The sequence below is a fragment of the Sander lucioperca genome, chromosome 1 (assembly GCF_008315115.2).
Source record: "Sander lucioperca isolate FBNREF2018 chromosome 1, SLUC_FBN_1.2, whole genome shotgun sequence".
In the NCBI taxonomy this organism is placed as follows: Eukaryota; Metazoa; Chordata; class Actinopteri; order Perciformes; family Percidae; genus Sander; species Sander lucioperca.
The window spans coordinates 25,562,864-25,587,139 of NC_050173.1; the positions used below are offsets into that span (position 1 = coordinate 25,562,864).

Sequence of the window (24,276 nt, forward strand, 5' to 3'; positions counted from 1 at the left end):
ATGCGCATGCGGGAAGCCCCACTGGCTTTTCCGGCCCAAATTGTAAAATGTAAATGTTTTTTGTCTAAAATAAATCACTGCACAAAAATAAATCATAAATTCTGTATTGAATTTATGACTTTGGCTGTTTGGTTGACTCACGGGGTCATGACCCATGTTTACTGTAAGTTACATGATACCCATTGCATAAATTGTTCACAACTTTCTTTTTAACAACACAGCCATAGATAAGTAGTATACAGGGATACAATAAGTCATAAGCTTAACATCAATTATTGAGCAGATGTGTAATTTATTAACAAGCATGTTGTCATTGTTGTGATTTTATGGGAAGACAGGGAGGCTTGCCACTCCCAGCAATTTAATAATTAATTTGTCCCCCTTAATTTACCTTATTACCTGTGTCCAGGCTCAATGAGAAACAGAGAAGCAGAGAGACAGCATTATGTGGTTCACAAACACATCACATTCATTCACACTTGACAAACAGCAACAAAACAGAGGTAAGAAACATTTTAATTTTTACATTTGGAAACTGCTAAAATAAAATCACATATAAGGCATTACTGTGTCTGTAAAAAATATAGTCTGCTTCTCCTCTAATTACATTTTTACAGCCAGCTTTGTTAGCGTTTACAGGCTAGCTAGCTCTAGGCTCCCATCAGCTAATGTTAGCTAGCTTCCGTCAGCACTCAAGTGAAAAAAACGTAAAAGAACTGCTTGCACACACAGTTGTTTGAATACTGTTGGTAGCTAACAATAGCACGAACACAAGCAACCACATTACAACATATAATAGTACACAACTTTCTAGCTAACACACTGGAAGCTAAAAGTTTAATGTTGTGGTGTTAAATAAACAAAGTGTGTTGTTAAAAAGGCAATTGCAAGCCTTGGGGCAGTTGACCCAACAGCCTACAACTAGCTAACATATTTTAACAAAATGGAGAACTGGGATCTTTTTTAATATGTTTTAGGAACGTTGAAATGAGCCTGAGAGCTTTTACCCCTTTAAATACCTCATGGAGTTTATAGAGTTAGCTAGCTAGTTCTGTGGGTAATGTGTTAGCAGCTTTTGTTGGTGCTTGCGTGTAACATTGTTTACATGCAGGCTTGTTGGTACCTAAGGTTTGCCATGCTCATTGGCTCTTAATGGGAAGTGTTGAATTTTGTTAGCATTAGTATTGATAAAATGATATTTTTGGCACCGGTATTTCCTGGACAGATTTTGAATGTAGTGTACATCGTGGCAACCACTTAGCTCGCTATTACCAAATGTTAATGCTTTCGGGATGTGTTTGTCTGGGTACGCTTCTGTTTCACTGCTACACCCCTGCATGTAAGCGCTGTTGGTTGTGATAACAACAAGATCCAAGTGCAGGCGGATGAAATGGATTTTCTCCACAGAGAAGGCAGGCTTACTCTCTTTTGACAGGCTGCTCGCTCCTGTGCCTCCCCCGGGCATGGCCAGCAGGGAGGAAACCTCTGGGCAGACCCAGGAAACTCTGGAGGGATTTAATTTCCCTGACTGCCAGGGGCCACCTGGGAATCTCCCAGGAGGATCTGGAGTTAGTGGCTGTGAAAAAGAGCTGTGCTGCTCTGCTGCAGCCATCGATCTAACACAAAACTGAAAATAGTTTCAAAGCAGCTTTATTTTCTTCTGTCCCTTGAAGACTAAAGGGGACTGTGTGAGAGAGATGTTCAATAATCCAACTTCTGATGAAAAAAAGGAAATGAGAAACAAATAGGAAGATGGAGAACATATCTAAAAGGTAGACAATGAATTAAGAAAACACACATTTCTCTGAAGCTGTCTTCGTACAATCAGACACTTACTGACATTCACACATCACCCTGTGTATGTGTGTTTAACAAACAAGCACCTACTTTTACAATGTGATGAAGAGTGTAAAATTGAGAGCAGACGGTTCAGTCTCTCAAGACTTGAACTCAGATGATCCCTAGTCTATCAGGAAAAAAAATTAAACCGCAATCCTGATGCTGCAATAACTGATAAGTGATGTTTTTCCCCTCCAGAGCAACTACCATCGATGTGCATTTGAACAAGGCACTGAACACATAAACTGATCCGGCTGAACAGACACTAACACCAGAAGATTGGCAACTCTCAGGTATGAATATGCCATTACTGATTGACCATGAATCAAGCTGGACCTGAAAATGATCGTATATGCTCAGCAGACATGTTACACCATTAAAACATATTTTATTAGAGAAGGGATGTTTTTTTTTTTTAAAAAGCTTTGGAGAATTAATCTTAAACATTAAAATACATTTGTTTACAAAAGTATCTACTTAAATATAAAATAAATATAATATAAATAAAATATTAAACATGCCCAAAGTTTGTCTCTGGTGGGTTTCCAACTGACAGGAAAACTGATGTTTTAATTAGCTTGGGTCCCAGACTGAGACGCTGAATTACTCAGTTTGGTTTTCAGGCATTACAATATTTATGAAGTTTCCACTGTTCATTATACACTGACACACTGCTGAGGACAATGCAATTTTTGACATTTGCAGGACAATTCCCCAAATTAATTCAATTAATTTAAGGGACACTTACAATGAGTAGTGAAATTATCGTATTGCTGTAACTGCAAAAATACCCACTATTAGTTTATGAAAGTCTTCTACCAATAGAGGGCAGCAGAAGGGCACTCACTCTTTATGAGTGGATCCTTACTGAAAAAAGTGTTTTCACTTCACTGCTGCAGTGTCACTAAGTCACTAAGAATAGTTGCAGGATGAGCAGAAACTTTTAACAGTGGTCATTGCCAAATAATCTGGAAACTCAACTCTGTAATCTTACCAGTCACCTTAAATGTTTGCTTTTTATTTTTAAAACTCAATCAAAAAAGTAATCAAATCAAAAATCAAAAATACTTTGTGGCATTTTCCTACACAATAGAAGATAAATGAATGACATTTTGGAGTGCTCTATCAGACATGCATTAATCAGTGAAGTTAACACACAGAGTCTGGATGATGCATTGGACTATTTGGAGAGATGGCTCATAAAATATAGCCTATGGTTTAAAACCAACTATATGATCACAAAGTAAATAGTTAAGATGATATATGGGTCATGATAAAAGAGGACAAGTTGCTGGGAAATGAGCTAAAATATGCACACTGCTGCCACGGACTGAGAGTTTGGAGTTTTATTCGTCTGTGTGGGAAAGTATCCCAGTGTATACAGCAGAGAATGTTTCTGCGGGGAAGATAAGGGATGAGTGAAAGTTTGAAGAGTTTCTGGTGACATCAACATAGAGTTTGAGAGAGAGAGAGAGAGAGAGAGAGAGAGAGAGAGAGAGAGAGAGAGAGAGAGAGAGAGGGAGAGGGAGAGAGAGGAGTTTGGGGGAAACCTGGGTACACATCGGTGTGCCTCTCTTATTCTCACAACCTCCAGGCGTCTCATTCTGTGTTGCGCCTCTGCTCTCAACTTCTTTTTTAATACTGATTACAACTCCTCAGCAACTCTCACTTTTTATTCCCTGGCAGCGGAGAGATGTTCCCTGGAAGGAGGTTACACCCCAGCTGAACATTTTTACCTTGGACAGTTTAGGAGTCAGGCTGATAACTTCTCGGAGAGTTTATGAATGAGGAGCATTTGGTGGAGACTTTTACGCATCGAGTTGAGTGACGTCCGTTGAGATGTTTTAAAAGAAAACTTTTTATTTGCAAGTGTCACGTCCAAATCCTCATTCGTCCCTTTTCTTCAATGGCAAGAGAGCGTTTTAAATAGATTCTGACTGATCGTCTCTCTTGAGAGAAACTTTGGTGAACTTCAGCAACAGCGAACTTGATTTGATTTCGGCTCTCATTACTTGTTTTTCTTCTTTTTATTATTATTATTATTATTATTATTATTATTCTACCACACAGTCTAACGGCCGCTCGACCTTTTTCGGGATCATTACTTCCACAACGTCTACTCCCCTCGCGGATTTTCAATTAACTTCGGGTTGGAAGTAACTTAAGTGGATAACATGCCTCCGATCGGACCGGAGAAGCGATCTGCGCTCTGCCGGGGTTTGGCTCTGGTTTTTGCGCTTCTGGTGTGCGCTGCTTCGGTGACTGGATGCCCGCACAAGTGCAGCTGCTCCGGGTCGCATGTGGACTGCCAGGGTCTGGGTTTGAAGACTGTGCCTAAAGGAATACCGAGGAATGCCGAGCGCCTGTAAGTGGAATTTCATGAAAGTTTTAGTATTGTCTGTCATCATCTTTCCTAAATAGCATAGAGTGCCCCGTGGCCTGCTGCGCGTTTCTTACTTGGCTTTACTCTCATAATCCTATAATATTCATGTAGTAGTTACAGCAGAGGATTTTGTAACATGAAAGCATACTGTGCATGACAGACTTTAACATGCCATGTAGGACTCAGGAGTTATCAGAGGTCAACCTGAAATCACTATTGATTGGACACCTCAGACTTTATACATGTTTTACTTAATGAAAACTTTATGCTTACTCATTTTGTTAACCATGAATTACAAAAAATGGGCTTAATCTTTCTACAAAAGTCAATAGAGAGATTTTTTTTAAACCAGCCATGTAAGCCCAAAAAGGCTGATAAATGGGAAAATATACCACTTTTACTATATACTTATTAAAAAAACAAGGGGTAGTTTCCTGGGAAAAGATACAAGTATGCTTCCTGGCTGAAAGCATTGCAATCCCTTTGGTTATACACATAATAGATGGTGCACATGCAACTGCCCTAAAATTCGCCAGTGACCCCAGTGAATGGAGGCAGTTAAGAAAACAATCCTAAAGCAGCTTTAGAGCGAGTAATTAGTTTTTTAAACAGGTCAAAATGTAAGGTGAGAGGACGCAGTGAGCTCCTTAAATGTTTTTATTTTTCAGACTCCTTTCGCAGTGAGACTTTCCAAACTTTTTCAAAGGTTCATAGAGCTGGGCTAGAGCCTCTTTGTAATTTAACTCTTAAAATGTAACTCTTTGAGAGCTTTTTTTGTTCAAACCTGGTGACAGTTAGTTTTCAAATGATATTCATTCCTAAGGCAGAGACAGACCCCTGACAGCCTTTGCTGCCACCTCTAGCCAGATCTTGACACATGTACACCCCCGCAGCCACACACATGCATTCACAAACACACACCTATGCTGTTAAGGTATGGAAGTGATTATGCATGATAACGGAGCAGACAAAAGCCCTGCAGGGGATCAACAACGGACCAAACCCTGAGACAACAAACACAATCAGTAGGCTGCAGAGGGAAGTGGGGGGCTGTGTTTGCTGATGCGTGTGTGTGGCTGTGGGGGGTACTGGTGGATATGAACATATGATTAGCATGTGTGCGAGCATTTTTACTTTTGCATGTGTTTGTTCAGATATGTTTGTGTATTTGTGTCTGCATGTTTGCACTGGCTAGTGTGATTGTGTGTGTGCGAGTGTGAACAACGAACCCCATACCTCTCCCATCCCACAGGACTGTTGTGACCTCCCAGGACCTGTTGGCTTTTACACAGCAATCCCCCGAAGAAATTTACACCCAAGAAAAATAAATAATTAGAGCGGGCTGTGATGGGGAGGTGGGATAAGGGGGTCCCCTGCCTTTTGCTGGGGTCCCCGGGGTGGAATATTTTGGGTAGCAGCGCCCCTCCCTCCCCTTTTAAGCCAGAAACTATGTGTTTATGTTTCCCTGATTTATCCAGGTCAGTGTTTCAGCTGTGACTTTGGCCCAGAGTTGCTCTTTTCCTCCCTCTTTCTCTGTCTGCCTGCCTTCATCTTTCTCTCTCTCTGCAGATATATATTTAGGGAGTCTGAGAGGGGAAACATTAAAATGGATGAGATTCCAGTTCTAAAGGTTACGGCAGATGGGAAACTTTTAAGGAAAGAGAGATGAGTGTTATTGCCCTGGGCAGGGATTTGGTTTTGACAACTGGGATGAGGTCCATGTGGACAACAGATTCTAGCAACAAAAGTGCCAAGTTTGTTAAGTTATGAGTAAAAAATGCTCATTTGCATCAAAGTAAAGTTCCCACAATTCTGGAATTGATTTGTGATATTTCCTTAACTTTACCATCCAGTAGTTTAGAAATACTGAATATCCACATGATGATGAAATGGTTTTATAAGATCCTGTCAAATGTCACATATTTTAAACTGTTAATTATATGTAGTAGCCAGTAGGGAGCAAAGACTGATGGAAACCACTGCAATGGAGCTAAAAGTTCCTTCAGAATTTTCATAAACTCATAATTTTGTAATCACTAATAAGTTATACATGTAATGCTGATGCAACTCTGTTTGGGTTTGTTCATCACAAATGGAATACAGGACAGGTCACTGACGCATTTTACCTCTTGAAAGTAAAAATTCACTTCACATTTAACCCTTTAAAAAAGTCTAATAACGATCCACCTTGCATTTCTGTTTCGATTTTGTCGTTTGGCATTATAAAGTATTGGTTGATACACAAACTAAAATGGCCAATGTTTCTTTACAGACTCACCGCTTTGCAGAAATGTTCAAGTTACATGAGGAGAATTCCTTAGAGAAGAGGGGATACAGTTCTCTCAACCAGTAGTGGTCTAACCACACCAGAATACTATGCAACAAGACCACAAGACATGTGGCGTTTGAGTAAGGGACATGACTCTCGCCTTATCTTGAGTGGAAAATCTTTTTTAGCTACTACTCTACTGCTCCCTTTATCGCTCTTTCTCAAGCCACATGTACCAAATAAAATAAATTCAGACTCTCTGTAGGTTACTGAAAACAAATGTAGAAAATCACTGTTAAGTGAAGAAGTACTTGACATAGATTGAGGGAAATCGGGCACAAATAAAAAGTGAAGTACAAAGCTTCATGATGAAATAACTTCAGGATATACTGATATATAACACTGAAAACAATGTTTACTCTAAAGGCACATGGCAGCCTAGAAAGTAAAATGGAAAATGTTTGGCACTGTAAAGTTCTAAGAATCACCAGATTCACCTGAAGAGTTAGTCCCTACTTACTCTCTTTATTACACAGTATATAGTCTGGATCAATGGAGATACATTTTCAGAATAATTGCCCTCACCTTCCGCTCTCTGTGTGTTGTCGTTCTCAAACTCTGTTCGCTTTGGGAAATGACAACAAACTTTTAGCTAGCCAACTACACGCTGAAAATGGCAAGTTTTGAGAAAAAAATTGGATCGTGTAATAAGACAGGCCTGCCTGGTTCTTTCGGGGAATGATTGTAAAGATTAACAAAGAATGTGCTTATGGCATTTACTGTCTAACTGGGATGTTTTGGGGCCGATTTGTGGGGATTGCTATGGACGCAGTAGAGCAAATTACATTTAACCATGTATCCAGCTAATTGAAATAGCTCACGTTACTGTATTGTGTGAACAGTTAACTTGATTTTATATGGAATGTGGCGTTTTCTTTTGCGGGGTGCAAATGTTACACCAAAACAAGTTCCTTCCCGGTAATTCTCTGCTGTCGCTGTGCTGGAGCTTAGCGCCTTAACAACCTAGAGCGTTTTCTTTCTCCTATTCCAGAATGTTTCTGTGGTGTAGCCAGACCTATCTCCACAGCGCTGTGGAGATAGGTCTGGCAATGCGAGACTACACAGCATATAACTTTGAATCCAGTTCACTTTCACTCCCTCCAGAAGTAAAGGGTGAGAGCAACAGTCAAAGCCAGAGTCCACCTGTCATAACTACACAATAAATCTTTTTAAAAGCCCGTTTTCTTCACTATTGTCAACAGAGCATTTGGAAAGGTTAACGAGAAAAAAACAGTGGTGGCCTCAACTGTTCACTCAACACACACACATGCAATCACAGGCAGCCTCACAGATTACCTCAGGCCAGTCAATTCCGTAATGTCCTCCTTGGGAAGCCACTTGAGACCTCATTTGCATCTAATTTGAGTGGAGGGTTTTGGGGGAGGCTTAACAGGCTTAACGAGGCTGGGTAAAATGAATTGGAAAACAGGGACAGCTTTTCTCTCCGGGGTCCAATTCACACCTGCCCTACAGGGACCGCATACACACACAGACACGCACGCACGCACGTGCGGGCGCACACACACACACACACACACACACACACACACACACACACCCTGGAGTGTTGATTTTTAAAGCTGCAAATTCGCCCCAACTACTGTGACATCCGGGGAAATTGAACGCTTTAAACTCTAGAGAAGGCCTTCAATTGGTTGAGTTGCAATCAGGAAAGTGTGTGTGTGATTACACGTCTATACTTTCGTCTTTGCTTATTTAAATCATCTTATATATGTGTAGTATGTACGGTCACATCTGTGTGTGTGTTCTGTATGTCAAACTATGTATGTAATATGTGTGTGTTAATGTGCGTGTTTGCAGTTGAATGAGTTCACTGCTGGAAGCTGCAAGCTGCCTGAGCCAACTTTACACAAACTAAGTCCGATTTTAACTGCCTATTTTACTTTTCCCTCGCTAACGGCACTTTGAGGAAGTTTTGGCAAGTTTTTTACAAGCAACACCTTCTCTACTTTCTCTAGCCTCGACTGGCACAAGACAGAGGTCTTTCTTTTCATTTTCCTTCCCAACTCTTCATCTTTACCCCAACTTTGTTTCTCTTTCCGACATCTCTCGCTCTCTCTTCCCAGCCCTCTACTTTCTATTTTTCTCCTTCATGTTAACTTCCTCTGTTTCTTTTTCTCCCTACCTCTCTCTGCACGTCTCTCACTGACATCCACCTCCCAGTTTAATACACACACCTTTAGTTTGCCAGCAGCATCTCTCCAGTAGAGTGTTCACAGCTCCCATTTCCCCAACCTACCCACAGCGCACAACAATAAGATCCTGCCGCTGTGTGTGTGTGTGTGTGTGTGTGTGTGTGTGTGTGTGTGTGTGTGTGTGCAAGCAAGCATCAGTGAGTGTGTGTGTTTCTGTGTGTAGAATGAACACACACGTTCCAGCCTCTGCTTCTGGCTCTTATCAGAGCTTGGTGTTGATTGGTCATTGGACGCTGTAACTACCACACCCTCAGCTATGAAACGCCATTCAATGGTGGGACAGGAATCTTTGTGTGTGTGTGTGTGTGTGTGTGTGTGTGTGTGTGTGTGAGAGACATTTCCCGTCCCCCAAAGTTAGAATAATCTGATTGGATCAAGAACAATCTCTAATCACTGTTGTAGTACTGAGGTGTTGGCTCAGCTCCTTTCAGTTGTGGCCCGAGCTTTCCCCTGATGTCACTGCAAATAATATTGTGTTGCGTTAGCTGGCTGCTGACACAACTAAGAAGTCTGATAAGTCAAAGTTCATGCATTTCCATGAATATCTGCTAACCATGCTGTGTTGGTACTTTGCCAACTTTTTTGGAAACCAGGGAGCTAAATAGTGATGTATTTTGTTTGTGCAGTATTTCTGTACATGTGCACTACTTTGAGGGAAGCTTAAGTCAGCACACATGCTTTGGTAACTTGAATAAAAGCCATCTTTCAATGAAGAGCGTTCTTTACTGTTATCATGGGTATGATGGTGATGTAATAAATCTGAGGAGCAGCCGAGTGTTATTGCTATAGCAGACAAGTCTAAACTAAGAAGCAAAAACCACAATGAGCTTGCTGTTCTTCAACAGCCTCTTAATGTCATGCCTATCATCTGTGGCCATCTCGTGGTAACCATTTTGTGCCCTTCCAACTATGTTTGATTCAGTTATGGTATGCTAAATGGCACAAGTGAGGGTAACCAATATTTAGTCTGCAGTTCTAGGTCAGTGGGTGATATTCTCTTCCCCAAGTTTCTCCAGCATGCGGGCAGTTGACCTTTCTATATAATGACTTTTAGTCAGCCAAGGAGGCAGCCAGCTGGCACTGACAGTGGGCACTGCCCTTCTGGGAAACAGAGCATGCTGGCAGCGTTAAAACATACACATACACTGTATTCACATGTAGGCCTAATTTACACACGAAAAATATACACAGGCAAAGAGGTGCACACACTACTGGCATACTTACATGCAAATAAATGCAGACATATGAATGCACACTTTGCATCAATGTATTGCACTTGTGAGGACCCTCACTGACATAATGCATTCCTCGACCCTATCCTAACCTTTACCATCACAACTGCCAACCTCAACCCAAGCGAATTCTAAACTTAACCCTTAAAGTAAAAGTATGGTTTATTACAACTTGAGTCTTATTTTTATCCTTTTGGCCATTGTTTTTTTCTATTGTACTCATAACATTTATATGCTAAGATCTGAAAAATTTGCTACCAAAAAGCCCGTGAAATTTGAAGACAGAAGACAACAGTTAACAAGATTATCTAACCCACAGAAAAAAAACTGACTGTGATGAAAACTGAAAGTATGGTGGGTCAAAGTTGAACCACAAAGAAGGTCCCTTAACTGTGATTGATGTTCACAGTGAACAATTATTTCACAGTTTGCCTAAATTTTCTCTTCAAAGTAAGTTTTGGTAACCTGGGGTTGGTTTAAATCTGTATGAACGTCTGATGGCATTTGGTCTTGACTTTTTTTAACTTTGTGTTAACAACCCAGGTTGTATAAAACTAGAATTTTTTTTTACCCTCCTTAACCAACACTTATAGTATAGTATAGTGCAAACCAGACAAAATGTCCTCAATCTCCAAAAATATCCTTACGCTTACAGTCTAAAAATGGGTCCCCACAAAGATGGTACAAGAAAACACAGACACATGCATAGTCACATGAAAAAGGTACATTTATATTTCAAATGAAAATACATATAAAGGAGAATTAACGCATGCAGCCAGCAATACATGCACACTTATTATTAGGTGCAACACACACACACACACACACACACACACACACACACACACACACACACACACACACACAGTGCGTTTCACTATCTTTGTGGGGACCCGTCATTGACATAATGCATTCCCTAGCCCCTTACCCTAACCTTAACCATCACAACTAAATGCCTAAACTTAACCCTTACCTTCACCCTAACCATAACCTAATCCTAACCCTAATCCTAAAACCAAGTCTTAACCCTCAAACAGCCCTTTAAAGTTGTGGGGTCCAGCATTTTGGCCCCACAAAGCTGTCTGGACCCCACAAGTATACTGGACTCCCGGTTTTTGGACCCCACGAATATAGTTAAACAAGAACACACACACACACACACACACACACACACACACACACACACACACACACACACACACATATATACAGTACCCTGTCATGCTTTCACTGGATTAAAAATGCAATTGGTGGTAGTTGGAAACTTTGACATATAACGAGAGAGAGAGAGAGAGAGAGAGAGAGCGATACTGTGTCACATAGAAACTACCCCGAGTCACGAATGACCTTCTGTGACTTTCTGTCTTCAGACCGGAGGACTTAAGAGTGTGTGTCATACTATAACGCCAGTCTGGGTTTGTGTGTGTGGAAGTGTGCGTGCAGTACACTTGGAGTCGTTTGATGTTAACAGGCTATGCCACTGTTTTGTTAGGCCACTGTCACCAAAGCAACACATTATATCCCTTCTGCAGGGACTTTCTTTTTCTCAGTGTGTGTTTTCTGTGTTCTTCTCTTATATGTGTGTGTATGTGTGTGTGTGTGTGTGTTTTTGTGTACATATTTGTGTGGATGCCATATGTGTTTACACTATGACAGTGTGGCTTGCACCATCATTTTTCCTTTACGATCGGATGTTCAGCTAAGCTCAAAGTGACAGTCACTGCACTTTGCATGTGTGTGTTTCTCCATCCCTCTGTCTCTCTCAAACTTTGTCTCTATCGTTCACTTTCTCTCTCAGTCTCTTGTCCATCTTAACCTCTCTCATTCTCTTATCCTCTCGTTCACTCTTGTTTTTTCAGACTTGGCCTCTGTTGAGGAAGCAGCAGCCCCTGTTCTTGTCAAGTGGCCTCTCGGCAGCCAAATTACCCTTCTACCCCAACCCTATTCACTTACAGTACAGCAGTAGTAAATCTAGACAAAAGCAATGCAGCCCTATAAACTTCAGTAAAGAAAAGAGCTAACCAAATACAGAGCTGTTTTATAGCCCTTTTGGCTCGTGACTCCAAAAGAAAGGGATGCTTACAGGCGTCTCCCTAATGTGGTCAAGCCAACATGGTTAACTGCGACACCAAACAATGAGTTTTGTTAGGTTGAGTGGTATAGGCATTGAGTAGAGACTAGGATGGAGAGAGAAAGAAATTGTGGCAGACAGAAAACAAAGCAATAGATGATGATACCCAGAGGGGAGACACGTTACTCTCCTAGATCTCAACACAGTCTGAAAAGTCTGGGATATTGAACAATTGAATACATTAACAATTTGAAAGACAGAGACATAAGCAGGAGAAAAATAGGAGTGATAGATGGATTTAAAGCTAAAAGATGAATAAAAGAGTAGGAAAAACATATCTGCAAAGAGTGAAAAGAAAAAAGTGAGGTAGAAAATCAAACAGAATACTAACATGAGAATAAAATTGAGACCGAGAACTAAAGTGCAGATGAGATGGAGGGAGCTGTATCGCGTGTCATTCAGACAGGAGTCCCCTTTATGGAGTGATAGTGAGTATCATTTAGTCTGCTGTAGGGAGAATATTTTACTGACTAATGGCATCTTAATCATCAGAATCTTTGCTCCTCTTCCTCCCTCCTCTCCTCTCCTTTTTTCCTGGGAAGGATGTTCTCCCACCTTAGTGTTTAGTTTTTCTGTTGGCATTCTAGACCTTGCAAACATCCAGTATAAGACAAAGCTTATTTGTACAAAAAGAGAAAGTTTTATTTGTTTACCCGTGACAAATGAGTGGTGAGGATCATCGGCCAGATAAAATGTTAAATGTCAAGTGTCAGAATGTTTCTGAGAAGCATGCATAGCCTACACGAGAAACAATCTCCAACAGTGGGATCAGTGTCTTGCTGCAGTGGCTGTAAACCCATCACACCAGGCAAACCTTTGTCTTCTATGCAGATAACCCTCAGTGGTGTTAACAATTGTTTGCTTTTGCTGTGTAAATTCTGAATTTGATGGCTGTCTGTGAACATGCATGCTTTTTATACAGGTCGGTAGGTAGTCAAGCTTAAGTAATCTGGTTGCTTTTAATTCAAATGAGTTGATGTAAAGACTGTAGGTGTTTTGGTTTTTAAGGCAGTGCCACATTATTTATGTTTCGAAAACTATTTTGGATTTATTTATTCATGGTGTCCTCAAGTCAACTTTCAGCCCGGACCTCTTGAGTGTATGTACTCGCTTATTCTCATGTGTTCACATGCCTTTTGTCGTGTGAGCGTGTGTACGATGTGAATGCCCAAAACCTCCAAGTGATGATTGCTGTGTATCCCAGAGAGCAGTGCTGTAATAGGAGAGAGTTCACTTTCTATTAGCCTCACTATGACAGAGATTCAAAACAGCAGTAAACGGTCACACAGGAGACCAAATGTTCCACAAAACCCCAAATTTCCAAAACTTGTAGATCCTTGTAAACTCTTGTAGACAATACATGGTGTGCAAACGTAGACAGGGAATCAACATGTCATTCTTGTGAATGCCTTCCCCGATTACGTCTTTCAATTTCGTAATTTATGTTTTACATGTGAAATATAGTTTTTTTTTTATACAGTAATTATTTTAATATTATTACATAGTAAAGTTTTGTAAATACGAGTTCTTCATAGTCAGTTTGATACTGAAATATTTTAACTGCATTTATTTTAAATGTTAATGTTTGTTCTGCCACCAGCTGTTGGTTTGAGTTCTGTTGAACATTCTGTGCTGTAGTAGCGTGTAATGTAGCGTTATGTCACACTCTGTTGTATTTCCTTTAGGAACTTCATGTTATTATCTTTCACTGATTATCTTTTACTTTTTTCTTCATGGCCATTTTTACATTGCTTTTGGTCTAACTCTTGTTTATTGTATCTCATCTTTTTCTGATTTATTAGTCACTATCATTGGATTTGCTGCCCAATACTGTCACAGTTTCATAATTGCTTCCAGTAAAAAATACAACTACTTGTCGACCTTTATTGGAAGTGTGTTTAGCTTGCTACATACAGTATGTGCACTTACATGCAATGTATTAGAAGGAGAATATGTTTATTTTGATTTAATTTAAACCATTTTCAGTTTTTTAGCTGCAAAATGTGAGTTTTGACTGGTTTGGCTTCTAAGCTGCCTTCTTCTTCAGTCCTATTGGACAAAAGGTTTTAATGCCCCTTCCTTTTAGGCTTCATATCAAGTGAGGTTACGACTAGTGATTAGATCAAAAAGTCTGAGCAGGTGTTGCTGTGAAATGGATGGATGGGAGCTGCAACAAAGTCCAGCTTCTGGTGACAGACACACTGTAGAGCATGGAGCTCAGAGGAAAAGGAAGAAGGCAATTAGGATTCCTTGCGCAACTGGGAGATTTAGAGAGCGAAATTGAGCATACCTATCTTTGAGAGAGAGAAGGATGGAGAGCAAGAAAGGAGGAATTATGAAGTGAAGCAGTACAAGAGCTTTGTGGAAAATAACAGGAGATTAGGAACAGGAAGCGAGTGCATTCATAAACGAAGCGTTGGACGGAGAACAACAAAGGATGAAAGGGAAAGGATGGAGGGATGGAGAGATAAGGTGCGTTATAGAGTGAAAGACAAAGTGGAAAAAGGAAATGTCACAGTGTCAGATAGACAGAGACAGAACAGAGAGAGGAAACTGTTAGCAGCAGTAAATCGTTATTTCTCACTGTTTGTCCAAGACAGAAAAAAAAGAGGGTAAAGGTCAAGTAAACAAAAACAGGACAGATTGAGATAGGGGAAACAGCCAGTAACCCGACATATTAAGCATTTATCTCATGTATTCTCTTAATATGTCATGATTTACAACAGCAGCGGTCAGACAAATTTTTCATTCCGTTGAGCTCCTGGGAGATTTTGTTACCTGATCTGTCATTTGTTTAACATTCCTTTCTAATAGTTATTTCTCTGTTATTTCTCAGTCTCTGTGGTGTAGCCAACCAATAAAGCTGTGCTATAAGTGACTTAGGCCCCACACACCAAACGTGTGTGTGTGTGTGTGTGTGTGTGTGTGTGTGTGTGTGTGTGTGTGTGTGTGTGTGTGTGTGTGTGTGTAAAGTCAACCAGTATGCTGGCCCAAGGCAGCCAGACTGTAAGGTTCACTGGTTTCAGTGGTCTGGGGGTGAGCTATGTTGTGGAACTGTCTGAGCCTTTGTGTGTGTGTTCTATGGTACATTAATTCCCCGAACACCTGCTGTTTGCATTCTTGTCTTATCCCGTTGTCACAAACACACACACATGCGCGCCTTACTTCTGCCTGTAATGGAAACAAGCGGTTAGTGCTTTTGTACTAAAGCCTCTCGTTAGTTGTCTGACTGCCAGCTGGTCAGTTAAATTTAAAGCTAAGTTAAGCTTTACTGCTGGGTGGGGTGGACACCCACACTTCAGGAGACCAGGTGCATAAAAATTGCCGCCTCACTACCTTTAAGTCATTCATATCCTCTGTAGCCATTGGTTTTGGCTGAGAGTTTTTTTTTAAATAATTTTAAGTTACATGCAAAAACATTCTCTACAACAGAATTATATTGTTTTGAGGTGTAATGGCAGCCTGCTGTTTCTCAGCTCTTTTTCAAAAAACTTGTCTGGAATTTCTCCAGATTTTTTGTGTGAAACATAGGCCGTACTGTATAGGATTATCAGAGTCCTTATTTCAATGCACAACACCTTCACAGCTTTGTACTAACTCCTATGTTAAGGCTAATGATGGAGCATTGCGATAGTTCAGGCAGAGCACTAAAGTTGCATTTTCATTGCTGCCGATTGGCGTCAGGTGCTCGATTCATGCTTCGCAATCACTGGCTCACTCACCAGATGTGTGGCTACCACCAAGTAGTATAGTAACATCCAAACATATTCAAGTAGGTGCAAAGCTCAGCCATTACAACTTGACATGTCTCACTACTAATCTGCTGATCAGTCTTAATAGACCTTTTTCACGGCAGACATGTTGACATGTCATAGTAGGAAAAACACAGGTGTATTCAAAACCATTAATGATGGCTGCATTCCACTTAGGAGAGGCCCTGATGTTGTACATGCTGACTCACTGAAATAGCTTACTGGGACACTTGATGGAATTGAGCCATCTTTAAGGTTATCAATTTCAGCTGTGCTTCTCCTACTATGACAAGTCAAAATGTCTGCTGTGAAAAAGGTCCATCGCTCTTTATCCTCCACCACCATCTCCCTTTACTTATGTGCTAAGATTTGGGTAAGTTAGATTTAATTAAGATTGAATTCTCATGTTTGTGTTACAGTAATTAAGGGGGATTAGGTCTCCCATTAGATGTATTGCTGCTATGCTGATTCTTTGAGAGCTAAATCAGCTGTGTATGCCATCGTCATTTACGTTTCTTTGCTTTGTTGTAGTAGTTTATGCATATCCATTAATAACCCACAATTTTGTGACAAATAAAGAGGTGAGCCCACCATACTCATTTTACCCAGCTGTTAGTTGCAGAATATAATTGATCCCCAAAAATGAAAATAACATACAGGGTGGTACACACTGTAGTGCCATTGGCATTCAATAAAGTTAGTAGTAATAAACACGTGGTCTGAGAGGACAAACCATGAATTAATGACTGATATTACAGGTTGGGTTACCTTATGATGAATGACTAGTCATCATATCCTTTACACCTTTTTGTTTCTGAATACATCACTGAATTGGTGTTATTTTTATTTGACAATGTTATAATTTAATTTCACACAACATCTCATTTTGCTCTGGCAATGGCCTTGACTTTGTCAGTTGTTAGGCGGTGAGGTAGATGCCATCGCGCTTTACCTGGCCTTGTATCCTCACTGTTTGTTTGTCAAGAGCGGTATCCCTGGTGAGAGCCTAAGTTTCCACTGTGAACAAGAGAAAGATGGAGATAAGGATGGAGAGATTAGGGGAAAAGGCAGAGGAAAAAACAGAAGGGTAGGAAAATGTAGCCAACTGTAAACGAGTGAAAGATTGAGATAAAAGAGGAGAGATTAGGGGGAGAGAGAAAAACAGAGGAAGGCGATGAAAAAGTGTTTAGTCAACTGTGAAACAGCGAAAGATAAGACATGAGAGATTGAAAAGAGTCATTGTCAAAGGGGGAGATTAGAGAGAAAAAGAAAATGTGGAGAGGAAGGCTGGGAACAGGGGTATAGATGGCTGTGAAGGACTGACAGATTGACTGGAGAAAGGAGAGATGTAAAATAGATGAGGGAAAAAAGAAGAAAAAAATTAAAAGATGAGAGACAGAAGAGGGGTAAGACAGGGAGGAGAAGATGGATAGAGGTGGAAAGATGTGAAACAGAAGCTTTCAGATTGGATGCTGCCTCAGAGTCACTCAGAAGTGAGTGAATACTTGAAATCACAAATCAACAAGAGAAAAAAACAGTTTCTTTCATCATTGAATCAGCTCTTTCCTCAAGTAGAAGTATTAGTGAATAGTGTATGGAGTTTTTCACCATGTCAAGCTGCCTCACTTTCTAAGGAACTGGCAATTACACTGTGACAAGAACCAGCAGCATCAAGTCTGGATGATGGGGAAATGGCTCGCTGTCTGAAACGTATCTGGTCTCTAGAATGCACTGGCAAAATGGATCAGACTCAGAATCATCATGAATTTGTTCATGTTTTGGCTGCTTCCAAATGCTTGGATCACTTGATGATGTGGGTTTATCTATGAATACAATGAATGCAGCTAGAGATTTCTATCCGTTCCGATCTGATTCTGATACCTGAATTTGGATATCTGCTGATTCTGATTCCAATACTGAAGCTCTTTTGGCATTCCATTTATATTGCATAGCAATTTTGCATTGAATGTAAACGTATTCCAAAGCAATTTATTCAAACTGTAGGTTAAGTAGGCTTGTGTGCAGGCTATGATTGCTATGGCTATGTTTTGAAAAATGTTGCTGGTCCGTTTTGGCTGAAAATAACTCTTCTCTTCTTTTTCTCATATCAAGAATCCTCAAATAGAAACCTTACTTGACTGGGACCTCCTTCTGAGAACTTAATTGTTGTTGCTTATGATTTATATCAGTCTGTGCTGTAGGGGGTGGGGATCTTTGATCAGCAGTAATTTTATGTGACCTTCCATTGCATCAGATGAGATTATGAAACTCTTCATTACCCTGGAGCCCTTTCAAGGAACCCTGGTGGACTTCTGGACCACATTTTGGGCTTTGGGAAGTGCTGCCCTCGCCCACACCGGCCCTCCCTGTCTTAGGACGGGGTATGGCTCTTATTAGTGGTCCTTGCCATGTCAGCTTGGAGAAGCCTTTTGAAACCTAATATGGTCTTAAATCAGATTTATAAATGTTTAGGTGTATTATGAAAAACACACATGCAGGCCGCCTTGGCAAAACCAGACTCTGTTTATGTGCATGTGTGAGTGTGTCTGTGAGGGCAAGTGAAAGCTTACAAAGTGAGGGAAAGAGTTGTGTGTGTGAAATAGGAGAGAAAATTGTGTGTGTGTGTTGTTTGTCTGTGCTCGCCCCACTTTTTTTCTTGCCCTAATTCCCCCAGTACGACAGCGTTTCAATAAACAGCATACCTGTATAAAGGGAACCAGTCTATACACACACACTCAGGCAGTTACTTCATATTGCAGTGTGCATACATTGTGCACCGATAGTTAAAACAGATTGAATGACAGCCAGGAAACACGATAAGCTTTTAAACTCTGATGATGGAAAGAGAAAATAATTTCATCCCACTTTTTTTTTTTTTGGCTGGAAAATTTCTCAATTAGTCAGAGCAGCATGAGCCATGTGTGTGTGTGTGTGTGTGTGTGTGTGTGTGTGTGTGTGTGTGTGTGTGTGTGAGAGAAAATGTGGGTGCATAGTTTTCTGGTGCCTGTACGGTAGGAGTGTTTGTGTGTGTTTTGGTTGTGTTTGTGTGTGCGTGCGTGCATGCGTGCGTGGGCTCATATTCTGTGGGGCATTCTCACGCTCTGTCCTACTGCCACATTCACTAATTTGACTGAGCTAGAACACACACAGCTACACACAAACATGCACTCAGTCGGTCCTCACTGAAGTTCATTTGCTTTTAAGCATTTTTTTTATTTTTTATAATAAAGTCGTATTCTTTCAAGATACACTGTATTGTATTAAACTTTATTAACCATCAGATTTGATTAATCAGATTTGTAACCTTTGTGTTTCTCTCTGTAGGGATTTGAACAGAAACAACATCACCAGGATCACTAAAGTGGACTTCTCTGGCCTCAAGAACCTCAGGATTCTGTAAGTTTGTTTCTTTCTTTCTTTCTTTGTTTCTATCAACATTTTGTAGTGATGAACCATTCAGTGCTGCTGAAATGACTCAGGGGTTGTTAAGCCAGGTTGTTCAAATTACATGGAATGTAAACCTCTCTTTCTTCTGTACTTTTTGCTCGTTCCAAGTCAGAGAAAATTCTAAGCACAAGAACATTTGGGAATACAACAAATTCTTTGAAAGCAGTCGTATGTGCCACTTAAGAACAAGTCTCTTTGTTTGATTTGTTCTCGCATTAGGCCCAGTGAGTTGTGCTTCATGAAACAACTGCAAGTAGGGCTACTGTAGGATTAAACATAATGGAATTAATCTTTAATCACCTATGAAAAAACTAAAGCATAACTATCACTGGAAGAACATGCTATTGCAAGGTTTTGCTAGCTTCAGAAAGCTTAAAACAGAAGTGTTGGCTTAAGGGAAGCGAATAACCTAAAGCAACATGGACTCTTTTATCCTATGGTGTGACATTGTCATATTGCAGTAAAAAAAAAAATCTAGGTCCAAGTATAGATGTTTGAGCATACAAAGCTTGCGACTTTGCGACAGCTTGTATTGGTTTATTTTAACCATGAAGGTGATCTTTCCCTCATATCAGCCTAATAGCTTTAGTTGTGTAAACATAATCATACCTCAACCACACAATTGGCAGATCAGAAAAAGCTCATATGAGATACTATCAAACGACCCGTTTAGTCATTTAGGTATGAGGACTTCATGTTAAATCTACCTGGTACCAGCAGGTCTATCATAACCTCTTTCTTTTTTCCTCTTTGTGATTCGGTATTTGTTTCTTTACAAGGAATCACATTAACAAAAAACTGCCATGCTGGAGCAATTAGGCAAATGCTATACTTACCTAATGGGCCTGTACATGGCTATAGGGGAAACAAGTCTCTATAAAGTAAAGTTTCCCATACTAATAAGGGGGTTTCACGGCAGGAGAGAATGCAAGTGTCTTCTCCAAGGAGTTGAATTTTGTAATTACTGATTATTTACGAGGTTAAATAATAGAGTAATCGTGAGCTGACATGCCAGTAATAAGCAGCAAGATTCCCATTTGTTAAACAAGCAACAAAATGTTAAGCCGGTGCGGATATGATAAGAGGTTAAACAGCTGAAAACAAGTTTGCAATATCTGAATTGTTAGCAAGATATTGTGAGTCATAGTTCATATGATACAGTAAAGGAACGTATAATGTTACTCAGAATACACTATTGTTTCCCATGTCAGTCTCTGAGCAATAGTTAGGGAATTTAAGGAGTTTGGCAATATTGGGACATCCAGAGATACCAGAATGCCTTTTGGAAATCAAAAACAAACTGTCCCCCTCTTAAAGCCTGATGTGTATCCAGCCTGAACTAACTTGATGTGTCATAACTGGTAATTCCATTGTGATATACTATCTGCTCAGAAATTGTTTTTGTTGTTGGGGCCTCAAAAGGTGGCTAAAACAGCTGAGCCAGACTGACCGCCGGTCTGTTTCAAGGCAAAGCAAAGCATGTAGCTGTCAGTAAACATCTCAAATAGACATTTCTTTCAATGTTTGAACCTTCTTTATTCTATCGTCTTCTTTGATCCTCTGGAAGAAAAAAATCCAATGACATGCTACAGTCATTGCTGATGTAACTCATGCTTTTCTAACTCACGTATTTAAGCGGCTGCACTTAGTAGAGTGTGACTCTTCGTCTCATCTCAGCTGTCCTAATTGACTTCCACCGTGTGTGTGTGTGTGTGTGTGTGTGTGTGTGTGTGTGTGTGTGTGTGTGTGTGTGAGTGTGTGAGAGGCCTATAATAACTATAATCACTGTTGGCTGCATGCACCTTCCCTCCTCACTCTGTTTTAACCAGACCGGTAGATAAAAATATACTCCCAGCACAAACTACGCTGAGGAGTGGAAATAAGTTCATGCATGTGTGTGTTTGCATGTGTAAGTGCATTTATTTATCTATAACCATACTTGCGAGGAACATGTTGGATTTTGGACTCATGTCAGTTAATGTTTCATTAATATTTTGACTGTGTGTGTGTTTGTGTGTGTGTGTGTGTTTGAGCAAAATAGAGAAAGAGAGAGAGACATTTACAGTGTTTGTGTGTATCCTGTGCACTTGAGAAGGGTGAGAAGGACCAAGGAAAAGAGATTGTGTTTGTGTATGTATGTATGTGTGTGAGTGAGAGAGAGTGTGTGTTTGCATGTGGTAGGCCAGCAGCTTGTTTTATGTGGTTGGTGATAAACTGCTGTGACATTTCCCCACTCTAAATCTCTTAAATAAATGGGGAGGAGATAGCTTGGGAACGGTAGGATAGTCTGAGAAAGTACACAGTCACACACACACACACACACACACACACACACACACACACACACACACACACACACACACACACACACACACACACACACACCATAGTTCTGGGATTCCTGGTCACTTACATACATACCATGGGAAAGGTTTGCATGTAGTTAAACATTTCTAACATTCTTCCCAGGAAAGGGTAATAGCTGCAGAAAAGATATTCCTCGATGCCCATGCTTACATACAGGCTAGTAATTATTGATAATTAGTCGTGTGAAAATGCTTGACTCCCATTACATATAATCTGACTTATGCTAAACACACAAACCAAATTAAACCACAGTATATCAGGTGTATTTTCAACTGCTGAATGATCCTGTATTACATTACATTACATATACATATAAAAAATGAAAAAAGTGGTTAATTGGACTGATTTGTTGGTATTTAAAACCTTCAATCTTAGTATCTGACCTCATTAAAGCACTTTACAGCCTGCTGTAATCCGATTACACGTTTAACATATTGTGTTCACTTAAAAACATGTAATGTAATACAGCAGTCTTGAATATTCTTTAATCTGAGTGGTCACACCGTCTTGCTGTAGTCATAGAAACAGCTTGTCTCTGCATGCATACTGCATGCGCAACACTTAGCATAATATCTTTGGCAGCCTTACATCGCAAGATTTCTTCCAGACTGTGGCGAAATTGAGTAATTCTAAACAAATTTAGATGTAGGTGAAAACTTGTGCTTGATTTTGAACATTTGGCTGGGGAAAGTGTCTGTAAACAACAAGTGAAGTTAATATACCCTGAAGTATTTCCTTCAGACGCCAAGTGCTCTGAGTTTGCCATAAGGTAGCGTGACATCATTGTGCTTTTTACAATAGTTGCTAAGACTCTCTAATATGGTTGAATGAATGAGTTATTAGACAAACCAGGCCCCACACACATGAAATCAATACACGTTTTCTTTTTCTTTTTTCCATTTCCCTGTCGATGACTAATGCCTGATACAGACCAATATAAAAACAATACCTCATCCGAACAATATGCCAGCATTGACTCCCCACACCATGTGTTTGGCTTAAGATCCCCTGCCTTTCTAAACTTCATTCAATAAATCAGCATGCGGTTGATCCCTCATTTGGACAAATAAACTCTGATAGTTACACAAAGTTATGCCTTAATTTAGCTTATTTTATGAGATAATCTTTTCTATCAAGATAAAGAAAACGCTGCTAGACTAGAATAAACATGCTGGATTCATGCAGTCAGGACAGTGCATACGTTTACGTGGGTTTTGATTTGCTTGCTTACTATTGCATAACCCTTGTACTGTAGTCATTTTCACATATGAACTCCGGACAATGTCAGGAGAATCACATGCTGATATTGTCTGGAGTTTACCTTTCACACATGTAGCACACGTCAGGAGATTCTCCACATCAGACATGTTCTGACTTACTGTAAATACTCCATTTGGTGTAGATAAAGGGTAGCGCCTGGGTAGAGCGTGCAGGAGGCAGGATGACGGGAATTACACCTCGGTCATTGCCGGTTCGTAATTTGGTCATAAACAACAGAGTCTGGCTGTTTCTTCAATGTGTCTGATGATTTCAGCATCGTTCCTTACTGACAGAAGTTCCCGAACCTTGTCGTCTCTCCAACCTAGTTCTTCACCCTCTGATCTTTCTTTTCTTAATAGAATAGAATCATCATAGAAACGTCATTAGCATGACCACTCGCTTATCATGAATACACCACACAATGGTCAGATACATTGTAATATCTAGATAATTTCAGATTTGCTGTGCATGTGTTACTCTTTACATGTTTACACATATATCTTCTATTGCTCATTAGTGCTGGCTTCTGTACAGTATGTATTTTCTGCCTGTGTTAGCTGTCATTACTTTTCTGTAGCATACAGTATTTTGTTTCTGTGTATAAACTTGTTTGAGCATGCTGGATGTATACATCACATTTTTTAACCAATTTCCACTTAATACTTGTGAGTTTTGAAAAATACATGATTGGTTTGAACTAATTTTCAAAAAACTGAAGAGAAAAAAATCAGAAGAATATGCACATTATATTCTCATTGTAGAATACCCTTATGTAATTGGGAAAATGAATAAGAAAAACAAGAAGTGGTCATATGGTTGTGTTGCATATTGTATGGTATGTTTTAAAATTTAATTTTTACCCACATTTTTGAAAAAGAGCACCATTAAAGCATCATTAACTCAGGAGTGAGTAAATTAGTGTGCATGCATTTACACATGTCTGCATAAACAAGTGAATTTCTTTATGTGCGTGTTCATGAATGTGAGTGTCTGAATCAGTTAACATTCAGCCAAGTGCATGCTTCAGTCCAACAGATCTTTGTCCACAGTCTCTGTGTGTGTGTGTGTGTGTGTGTGTGTGTGTGTTTTCTTGCATGTGTGTTTGTGTAAAGAGCCTGGATGACAGACCATGGAATAATGACTCTAATACAGCTGCATGTCTAAACATTTTCTTTGAAACAATATTTAGAGGAAGGTTGTGCCAAAAAATTCAAAGTCCACATGACAGGCCAGACATCATCTCTTTTGATACAACTTCTTCAGTCCTCCTTGGCTTTCTCTTGTCTTTTTTTGTTAATATTGCTCTTTCACTCAATCCAT

At 40.0% G+C, this 24,276-nt stretch overlaps 1 protein-coding gene across 2 annotated transcripts in view; it reads left to right on the top strand.

The window, feature by feature from the left end:
- Window positions 1–2,118: 2,118 nt before the first annotated feature.
- The window catches only part of slit3 (slit homolog 3 (Drosophila)), a 255,991-nt gene continuing 233,833 nt past the window's right edge, over window positions 2,119–24,276 (top strand). The window contains exons 1-2 of one of the 2 annotated variants that reach the window (XM_036001165.1): window positions 2,119–2,132; window positions 19,207–19,278. Coding sequence is in view for 1 of the 2 variants with exons in the window: in XM_036001156.1 (XP_035857049.1) it covers window positions 4,014–4,204; window positions 19,207–19,278 (263 nt within the window). In the remaining variant the exon portion in view is untranslated. Of the gene's footprint in view, window positions 2,133–3,376; window positions 4,205–19,206; window positions 19,279–24,276 lie in introns of those variants that run through there. The other variant, XM_036001156.1, reaches the window with a different exon arrangement.